Source organism: Propithecus coquereli, unplaced genomic scaffold, assembly GCF_000956105.1.
Source record: "Propithecus coquereli isolate 6110/MARCELLA unplaced genomic scaffold, Pcoq_1.0 Scaffold254, whole genome shotgun sequence".
NCBI lineage: Eukaryota > Metazoa > Chordata > Mammalia > Primates > Indriidae > Propithecus > Propithecus coquereli.
In genome coordinates this window covers 2,756,607-2,766,965 of record NW_012148108.1, presented here as the reverse complement: position 1 = coordinate 2,766,965, position 10,359 = coordinate 2,756,607, and the positions used below count along the sequence as shown (strand labels likewise).

Genomic DNA, 10,359 nt, shown 5'->3' with positions numbered 1-10,359 from the left:
CAGTGGGTATCATATAAACTGTTTTTTGCCTTTTAAGCTGGGTATTATATGTCGAAAGACAGAATAAACTGGAGGAGACTAACAGGTATCTGCATCTCCCGGGAAGGGCACGCCATTCCCTGCCGGGCAGCTATGCCAAGGGGTCTGCTCTGAATCAGGTTCAAATAGTTTCAGGTCCTCCCCAGGCTCCAGATACCACGAAGGGCAGGTGCACCCCCGCCTCCGGCAGGGCTTCGGGACCCAGGCACCACAACACCAGCTCCGTTTGCTCTCCAGCCCTGTCCCAATTCCAGTGTGGGGACAGCCTCAAGAAAAGGAAAACGGACCCGTGTTCTGTCTGGCAGGAATTCCCCGGAGCAGACAAAACGAAGAACGCTCCAGTCTGGTTGGGCAACAGAGTGAGATAAAAAGGGAAGTAAAGGGGGAAAACCTCTCCCTCTGTTCTAGGAAGAAGACAGGAGAGTAGGAAATTGTTGGCGGATCCCAGACAAGGAGCCAGACTGAAAGGGAAAGACTCCTAAGAGGGACGTGTGAGAAAGAAGAGCGGAAAGAGGAAGAGGGAGGAGAAAAAGAGACTTGAGAGCCTCGGCGCCCTAGGTCTGCTCGGGATGGGACGAGGCCCTGGTCGAGATGCACCGTTTCCAGGCGGAGGGAGCAAGGGCGCTCTGGCTGAGGGGAGCAGGGCTGCAGGTGGTTCCCAGAGACAGAGGAATGGGATGGAATTGGGGAGTCTGGGGGGCGGGAGAAGAGAAAAGAGAAGCAAAGGAGGAACCAGAAACACCCGGGCCAGCGGCTGCCCTCCGGATCCATTAGGCCCGGGTGCCGACCGCCCTACCCAGCCCGCCAGGTTTCCCGGGACTGCTCAGAATCCGCCCCGGGCCGTCGGAGGGGATCTTAAAGCTCAGCACAGAGGGGACTGGAGCCCCGTATTCCAGAGACCCCTAAGCCAGGCAGAGGGGAAGGGGAAACGAGAGAGCGAGAGGAAAACGCTGCCAGAGGGGAAACAAAAGCGCCCGGCGCCGAGGGCAAATCCAAGCATCGCGAGACGCTGAAGTGACTATTTCAGGCGGCCGCTCAGTCTTCCGCCAGGGCCGCACCCCGGAAGTCCCGCGGCTGTTCGGGCCCTTCCCTGGGGAAATATCCCCGTTCGGGGTCCCGGCGGAGTCGCCGAGACTGCTGCTCAGTGTACAAAGGACACAAGTTGAAATGGCCCTAAGAAACGAGCGGACCGTCAGCACCCTCAGCACCGTCCTGCCCCTGAGGCATGCGCCGCCCGAGGTCGGCGCGCGGCGTGACGTCACAAGCGGCGCCGTCTCCGAGTTCCGGCGCTTCCGGCCGCCTCTGCGCCGCTGAACTGAGTGGAGAAAGGAAACGAGCGACGGCTGAAGGATACGTCATCAGAGCGCACCGGAAGCGGTCCGAAAATGAAGAGTAAGCGGGGCCACGGCGTTGCAGAGGGGGGATGTTACGGGTCGGGGGCTTGGTGCTGGTGGGGGGATGCGTTAGGGCTACCTGTCGCTGCGGGGATTGCCACATTTTACACAAGAGAAACGGAGGGTCGGAGTGCAGGGTAGTCGCTGAGCTAGGTGTTGACGTCAGCGGGGAAGCTGGCAGGTTCTGCGGGCCAGCGCAGTTGTGTGCGGTGCTGGATTAGGGCCCACGGCCTTGGCCCGACTTGGCCACTAGCCCTCTGGGTGACCGCAGTCGAGGCCCTGCCCCTCTTTTCTTTTTTTTTTTTTTTTGAGACAGAGTCTCACTGTGTTGCCCCGGCTAGAGTGCCATGGCGTCATCCTCGCTCACAGCAATCTCCAACTCCTGGGCTCAAGCGATCCTCCTGCGTCAGCCTCCCGAGTAGCTGGGACTACAGGCATGCGCCACCATGCCCGGCTAATTTTTTTATATATTTTTAGTTGTCCGATTAATTTCTTTCTATTTTTAGTAGAGACGGGGGTCTCGCTCTTGCTCAGGCTGGTCTTGAACTCCTGAGCTCAAACGATCCGCCCGCCTCGGCCTCCCAGAGTGCTGGGATTACAGGCGTGAGCCACCGCGTCTGGCTCCTGCCCCTCTTTTCTACCTGGTCCTCCACCCTTGTGTGATGTAAAACGCTGAGAGCTGCTGGAGAACGATACCACTAACCCAGAGCTTTGGGACGGGGCGCGGAGGAGAGATGGGCCAAGGGGGGAGCCAGCATCAGGGCAGGGAGGTGTAGACACTGTTAAGACCGGGCCTTTTGCCGGGCGCGGTGGCTCACGCCTGTCATCCCAGCACTCTGGGAGGCCGAGACGGGCGGATCGCTTGAGCTCAGGAGTTCGGGACCAGCCTGAGCAAGAGTGAGACCTCGTCTCTACTAAAAAAATAGAAATTATCTGGACAACTAAAAATATACAGAAAAAATTAGCCGGGCATGGTGGCGCATGCCTGTAGTCCCAGCTGCTCGGGAGGCTGAGGCAGGAGGATCGCTTGAGCCCACAGTTTGAGGTTGCTGTGAGCTAGGCTGACGCCACGGCACTCTAGCCCGGGCAACACAGTGAGACTCTGTCTCAAAAAAAAAAAGACTGGGCCTTTGATCAGGATTTGGTTTCCACCTCTGCCATTCCCTACCTGTGCGACCAAGATTAGGGGCTCAGCATATCTGAGCTTCAGTTTCTCATGTGCATAAATGTAATTAGATAAAGTACGTGTAGCTTTTAATCGGGCGTGTGGCAAGTAACGCGTGTTCAGTAACTGCTAGGTGTGTGTTGTTGCAGAAAGATTTGATGCTGAGCACCTTTAACAGGTGAAGCAAAGTCATTCCTGGGGTTTCAGGCCCTTCAACCTGCTCTCTACAAATAGGTTATAATCCCCATCTTCCATGTGAGGGAGAACTAGACTCTGTATAAAACTTGAAACCAGCTTGGTTTGCTGATCAGACATACTCAGGGAAACACGAGAGAGCTGGGATGAAATTTATAGTGCTGCACTGCACTACATGAATCAAATTTTCAAGTCATTTGAAAACCAGGCCCTTGTCCCATTCTTATTCCATTCACACCTGTACTCTGTCCCCAGTGCCACAGTTTTCTTATTTAGACTTTTTTTAGAGGTTGAAACCACATCGATCAATATATATTTTGCGTTTGAAAACCTATTGTATTTTATCAGTTCAAGACACCATCAAGTATATGATACATTCCAATTTCATAGATTAAAATGTGAAAAACCTTTTTTAAACATCTAATAACAAAGTTTTATGTCCAACCACCTACGTCCTGGACAGCTATATTGTAACTTTCAAATGAGTTACTTCGTTAGACTTAGTGAACAACTGCTCGAACTTCTAAACATGTGGTGTTTTAAACCAGTGCAACGCAAAGTGTGATCCACTAACCTGTCACGGCACCTGGGAACTTGTTAGAAATGCAGGATCTGGGGGTGGGAACCAAGAAACTACATTTTCGTAAGATCCCAGAGATTTTTACACATATTAAATTTTGAGAAGCACTCTCTTTAACCATACCCTTAGAACTTCTCAGGTAGATATGGCCAGAGGGCGGGGTGAGAAGCATCCAGGAAAGTTTTGAAGCTTTGCTCTTTGTACCAACCCCATCTTCCCCTATCTCTGAATAAGCGTAGTTATTTTTATAGTTAGAAAAGTCTTGGGTCTTACAGCTATACCCAATAAGAATTGATCACTTCTCCTTTTTATTTTTCTTTTTAGATCCCCCAGGTGTGGTCTACCATGGCTTTTCTCAGAAAGAGGCAAAGGAGTTCGGTGTTCAGGTACAGTTCTTGGTAGGAGGTCTGGGAGCAACAGAGGTGGTGGCAGAGATGGCTCAGTGGCTTCTAAGCCTCGAGTTCTGGTTTAGATGTCGTTATCCACGACTTACTCCTCATTTTTCCAGTAGGCATCTTAGGTTCGATCAGGGTCTGTTATTCTGCCTGCTCCTGACATACCAGCCTCCTTTCCTGTTGTGTCAAACAAAGTCAAGTTCCGTAAACTAAGACTTCGTAATATCACCTCCCACTGTGCAGGAGACATCAAGCCGTGCTCACCTGGTGAGCACCATCGTCTGACCTTGTCGCTGCGTCCTCTTCGTTTCTGAAGAAGGCGTGCAAATCACATTTCACAAGGGGAATTCACAGATTATATCTGGGTGCTTCAACGTGTTTTGTCAGTTTGGTGAAAGCTCCATTTGTGGCTCATAACAAGAGCATTACCTTGAAATCAAGATTTTTTTTTTTTTTTTTGAGACAGAGTCTCACTCTGTTGCCCGGGCTAGAGTGCCGTGGCGTCAGCCTAGCTCACAGCAACCTCAAACTCCTGGGCTCAAGCGATCCTCCTGCCTCAGCCTCCCGAGTAGCTGGGACTACAGGCATGCGCCACCATGCCCGGCTGATTTTTTCTTATGTATTTTTAGTTGTCCGATTAATTTCTTTTCTATTTTTAGTAGAGACGGGGTCTCGCTCTTGCTCAGGCTGGTCTTGAACTCCTGAACGCAAACGATCCACCCACCTTGGCCTCCCAGAGAGCTAGGATTACAGGCGTGAGCCACCGCGCCCGGCCTGAAATCAAGATTTTGAAAGACTAAGTTTACTTTTATTTTACTTCTCCATGAAAGAGGGGCCATTGAGATATTTAAAAGAATCAAACCACTGTCCTCTTACAGTAATAATGATGGTAATGAGTTAATTTTTAGTTAGCATCTAAAGGTACAAAGCTGAAGCAGACGTAGTTCCTGCCGTCCTTACTGTGTCTACTTGGAAGATTATGTGTATCGTATTTTCATTTCTGCTACTCTCTCGTGGGAGGAGGGCTTGATTACTCTTGACAGATTAGTACCAGTCTGTGTTGACTTCAGTCTTAGTGTTTACGCCCTGGTTACTGGGCCCCGGAAATGGCCCAGCCAAGAGGCAGGACCTCAGCTGGGAGAGGTTCCCGGGCGGTGGGAGACAAGAGGGCAGAGGCACCATTGCCAGGGGAGGATGAATGGATTGTTGGGGCTCCAGCTTGACAGGTAGCGATGCCTGCGGTTTGTTCAAGAATCACACACGGTTGTGACAGTGACTATGCCCAAGAGCCTGTGCTCATCCACGGTTACCTGACACTGTTGCTGTGCGTTGGAGAGAGTCAGTGCAGGGCCTGAGATGCTCCTGACCGTTCCTTTCTCCAAGCGACACGGGAGCAGACCTCTTGGAGAGCCACCGTGCCGTGTCCGCAGGCTGAAAACCCAAGGAGAGAGGACTGTCGGTGTCAAAACTCCTACCCCTGCGGTTGGGCCCACCCGGAAGCACCTAACTTTGCGGTTTTCCCCGGTGTTAGGGTCGTTTCCTTCATGGCCAGAGCTGGGCCCACCCTGAAGCCTAATTTTGCAGTTTTCCCCGGTGTTAGGGTCATTTCCTTCGTGGACGTAGCTGGTTCTGCCCCGAGCTTGCCTTTGCCTGGTTGTAACTAGTTAAGTGTCTTTGCCACATATTTCTCAGGCTTCCCTTTCTGCGGAGGAGAGGAGTCTTCTTCCAGATGTAAAGGTTTTTGATCCCCATCAGAATAACCTCAGAGAAGCAGGACAGGGAGTCAGTGTTTGACTGTCACACACTGGCGTGCGGATGTGCCTTTCACATCCTGACAGTCGCGGGTGTGCAGACCTGGCAGATGAGTCCGTGTGAGCCTCGGCGGGCGGGGAGACGGGTCAGCACGGGCAGTGCCATCTGCTGTCGCTGCGGCTCGGGGAGAGGCCGGTGGCTGTGCCAGACCCCGGGCTGCCCAGAGCAGAGCAGTGGGTGCCACGCCGCCCTGTCCCACGCAGCACTCGGGAGCCCAGCGGTCCGAGGCCTTCGTGAAGGCCTTCCTAAAGCGGAGCACGCCCCGCATGAGCCAGCAGGCGCGCGAGGACCAGCTGCAGCGCAAGGCCGTCGTCCTGGAGTACTTCACGCGCCGGAAGCGGAAGGAGAAGAAGCAGAAATCTAAAGGGCTCTCTGCCCGGCAGAGGAGGGAGCTGCGGCTCTTTGACATAAAGCCAGAGCAGCAGAGGTAAGCCAGCGCTTCCCACCCACGGGCGCTTCGCCTCCCGACAGCCCCTGCTCCTCCTGAGCCGGGGAAGCCGCTCCGTCTCCCACCACACGGGGGCAGCCCGCCTTTACCAATCTGCGCGGCGGCCGCGTCTGGCTTTCAAGCAAGGCCTGGTGAGACGCAGGACTGGGTCCCCGCCTCAACTGATGAGACTGGTGCCGTAAGTGCATCTGTTGCCCGTGGCAACAGGCTGTTTGGCTTTCGCTTCGTTAGGCAGAAAAGAGGATCCGGTATTTTTTAATGCGTGTCTCTCTGTAGCCTTTTAATAGCACCAGACAGAGTCACCCACTTGGGTTTTTTTGCCAAACACAGACGCTGCCTACACGTTTCAGAAGTTTCTCAAAGGAATGCACCGCCGTCTGGTGGGAGGGCGCCCTCCCTGCGGCTGACACTCCGTCTTTCCTTGGCGACGGTTCTGAGTCTGCGTGTCTTGGGATCGTCCGTAGGCTTTTGCTTAGAGATCTGTGGCCAAATAGCCTCCCACACTCCAGAAGGCAATCAAAGTATATCACTCCGTCCCCGGCCCCCTCACGAAGTCAGCTGGCGTCCTCGTAGGCAGAGCTCGCTCTGGGTTTGGACTCGAGGTTCTTGTTTCTCTGCCCTAAGGCTCCATGTAAACGGACTCCCCCAAGGCAGTGAGACAAGTGGTAACGTCCCCAGAGGAAGGCTGTGGGTGCCCTCTGCTGTTCCCACCCCTTCTGCTCCCCGCCTCTTGCCCGCTCACCCTCCACTCAGACCCCTCACTCGACACGGGGACCCACGTGGCAACCAGCACCTCCTGTTGTATTGAGGGCTTCTCAAGTTCCTTTTCATGTCAGAGAAAACCCCAGAATGACACTGGCTTAAACAAGACTGAAGTTCATTTCTCCCTCACGGGAAGACGTGCAGATGAACAGCGGCTGGGCGGGCGTAGCGGGCAGCCAGGCAGCACACGTCCACCGCTGGCCGCTCCCCCCGGGCTGAGCCGCCTGCCGCGCTCCAGCTAGCCCCACGCTGCGTCTGGCCCGCAGGAAGGAGGGAGGGACAAAGGCCACTCCTTCCTCCTCGCGTTAGCAGAAACTTAGCCTCAGGAAGGTTCTGCCAGTGAGGAAACAAAGGTTCTTGATTTTAGCCAGATTACCAGCCGAGGAATGGGAGGAATGGGATTTGCAGCGTCCCTGATGGTCCCAGGTCATAGTTCTTGGCCCCAAGCCAAGCTCTGTGCTGTTTGGACGTTGTCATCCTAAGTTCACGTGGCCTGACTTCTCACCTGTTTCTGACCTTACCCCAGGTACAGTCTTTTTCTGCCTCTGCACGAGCTCTGGAAACAGTACATCAGGGACCTGTGCAACGGTCTCAAGCCAGACACGTGAGTTGCGCTGCTGAAGCTTTGCGCTGGCGGCGGCTCCCAGGCGCTGGGCCGCTGTAAAGGCAGCTCTGGGAACAGCGCTCTGCTCGTCTGGCTGCGGAGGGTTGCAGGCCCGGCTGCGTCTTTCAGAACCGGTTACCGTGGTGTGAGTTAAGGGCTCTGTTTACCTCGTAGGCAGCCACAGATGATTCAGGCCAAGCTGTTAAAGGCAGATCTTCACGGAGCTGTAATTTCAGGTAATTTGCCTAAGAGCACATGGTCATCCAGACGCGCAAACTGTCACCCGAGGGCAGCACGGCGCTCGTGGTACGGTATCGGACACGTTCCTTGCCGTGTCCCCAGATCGCCAGCACGGAGGTTGCGGTGATTTCTGGCTGTCTTAGCCAGTTCTGGCCGCTGGCTGGACACACCCCAGATGGTTCCTTTTCGTCACGGGGACCCTGCTGGTACCCCAAAGGCACAGTGGCTGCTGGCACGCACGCACGTGCTCTGATCCTGAGCACAGACTCCCCCCACCCAGCCCCGCGGTTTCGTACGTCGGCCGTGAACCGGCGGCTCCCAGGTTGACATCCCCAACGTGGGCCCTCCCTGAACTCCGGGCGTCCACTCGACGTAGCCGCTGAGATGTCCAACAGGCGTCTCGAACTCTGCATGTCCAGAGCAGAACTCCTGATCTCGCCCCAAAGCAACCCCCACCCCGGTCTTCTCCATCTCGTTTAACGGCACCACTGGTTACCTGGTCGTTCAGGCCAAAAACCTAGGAAGTATCCGTGTTTTCTCTTTCCGAATCCTCACCTCTAATGCGTCAGTGCGTTCTCCTACCCAGACCTAAACCACTGTCATCTCCCGTGTCTACAAGCCACCCAGCCCTCTCCCCGCTGACACGCTGTTCCTCCCCACAACCAGGTGGCCAGAGTGAAGGTTTTATAACAGAAATCAGATCAGTCCCTCCCTTGGTTTAAACCATCATTAGCTTCCCACCATGTTAGAGTAGAATTCTGCCTCCTTACTGTGGCCAAAAGGCCTCTCCAGCTTCCCTGGATAGCAGGTCTAGCCGCACTGGCCTTGCTCTCTGCCCCTCATATACCAGGCCTGCCTCAGGGCCTTTGCACTTGCTCCTTCCCTCTGCCTGGAGAGCTCTCCTGTGAGTTCGAAGACTGACCCTTCTCAGATGTCACTTTCCCCGAGGGTCCACTTTCACTGCAGGTGAGGGCTCTGCACCTGTATCACCCCGTCCTTACTTCCTTCGTAACACTGTCACAGCCAGAAAATGTAATCGTCTGTGGTTTGCCACACGTCACCTCCTCTCCTGTTAGAACGTCCATGAGCGCGGGAGCCAGGACTGTCTTCGTTCAGTGCTATGCCCCCAGCACCTACGCAGGACAGTGCCAGCCAGGGGTCGGGACAGGTGAGGGGCCCGCTGCTTGCGCTGGTGGCTGAGCTCACAGCCCTGCAGCCGGGCTTCCGCTCCAGCCCGTGTCCCAGAGGTCCTGGGCCGTGCATGGCGATGGGCACTCACGCAGATCCTGCAAATAAGACCTGGCTCTGTCGGAGCGCGCAGACTGCACCTGGGTGGCGCTGGGCCTGCGTGTGACCTCCTGGCTCCCGGGTCCTGCCCAAGACCCCCGTGGCCACAGGTGCTCCAGAGGACACCTCGTAAGAACAGCCCGGAGACCACAAAGCCCCAGGGCAAGCGGTTCTTGTCCAGCGTGGCCAGTGCCCCGCGGTTGAGCCTCGACCCTCTGGGTGCTCTTCCTCCCTCTGCTGGCTCAGAGGGTGTGACGGGCGTCCCCTGCCCCGAGGCCTGCAGTTCTGTGGCTCCCCCAGCACCACAGAGAACTGAGCCTTGAACAGTCTTTTTTCCTTTGCAGTCACGAAATCTAAATGCCCCTCTTACGTGGGAGTTACAGGAATCCTTCTACAGGAAACAAAGCACGTTTTCAAAATCATCACCAAAGAAGACCACCTGAAAGGTACGTGACAGTGTCTCTGTGGGCGCCGTGGGCCGTGACCTCCCCAGCCACTGTGTTTGCCCATTGCTTGAGGCTCCCGGAGTTCAGTTTGGCCTCTCGGATCAGCACAGACCACAGACGCTTACTGACCCTACGCTCCAAGCCTGCAGGGACCACCCCGTGGCTCTCCCCAGGGGCATTTGCGAGCACAGCCGGCAGCTCCGGCCGGAAACAGCCAAGTGGGGGAAGAGCTGCTTGTGGGGCCCCAGGGAACCTGGGTGTGTCGGGGCCCTGGGACTGGGGCCTCCACCTCCCGAGGGGTCCAGCTGGACAGATAACGGAGGAAACCACAGTGGCTCCTGTCCTTGGGGTTTGGAGAGCCATGCCCTGGTGGTGACACCCAGGGTTCCGTCCGCGGCCAGCGCGGCTCCCGCAGACACTCTGGGTCTGCTGGGATGGCTGCACACGGCCCTGCCCACCAGTTCAGAGACTTTAAACCACACTTGGAAGGTTTTGTTCCTTTAATTTCCGAGTTTAGTATTTCCTGTGGCTTCCTTCCAGTCTCCTGCCTATTCTTTTGCTCACGTCGCGAAGGGCAGAAGTGGTGTGAACAGGAAGTGGTGTGAACAGGAAGTGGTGTGAACAGGAAGTGGTGTGGACAGAAGGTGTACAAGTTCCCCCCCCCCCCAGCACGAGGCCAGGAGCCTGTCACAAAGCTTTGTGGGAAAGCCTGTTTCTGGCAGTTGCTCTGGGAGTTTCTGTTTCTGGGAGTTTGGTTCTCGCCTTCAGCCCTGAGAAGTAGGTGTCGAGTTATATTTAGAACGCGGATAAACTGGCCTCGTGCAGAAAAACCGCGTGTGATCCCAGCGCCGCTGCCCTGCGGGATTCCCCGGTTCTTCTGAGCTTATTTTTATGCAAATGTTCTGTGACTAATGTTCTACCTGAAAGTAAACTTACTGCTGGGGTTTTTCCTCATCTTTCTCTCCTGCTTTTTTTTTTTTGTTTTCAGTTAT

At 55.2% G+C, this 10,359-nt stretch overlaps 1 protein-coding gene across 1 annotated transcript in view; it reads left to right on the top strand.

Moving 5' to 3' along the window:
* Positions 1-1,397: 1,397 nt before the first annotated feature.
* Positions 1,398-10,359, top strand: part of POP4 (processing of precursor 4, ribonuclease P/MRP subunit (S. cerevisiae)) — a 10,397-nt gene continuing 1,435 nt past the window's right edge. Inside the window, exons 1-6 of the mRNA XM_012647041.1 lie at positions 1,398-1,431; positions 3,698-3,759; positions 5,784-6,007; positions 7,317-7,394; positions 7,569-7,630; positions 9,266-9,367. Of these exons, the coding sequence (XP_012502495.1) occupies positions 1,425-1,431; positions 3,698-3,759; positions 5,784-6,007; positions 7,317-7,394; positions 7,569-7,630; positions 9,266-9,367 (535 nt within the window). The 5' untranslated portion in view covers positions 1,398-1,424. The remainder of the gene's footprint in view (positions 1,432-3,697; positions 3,760-5,783; positions 6,008-7,316; positions 7,395-7,568; positions 7,631-9,265; positions 9,368-10,359) is intronic.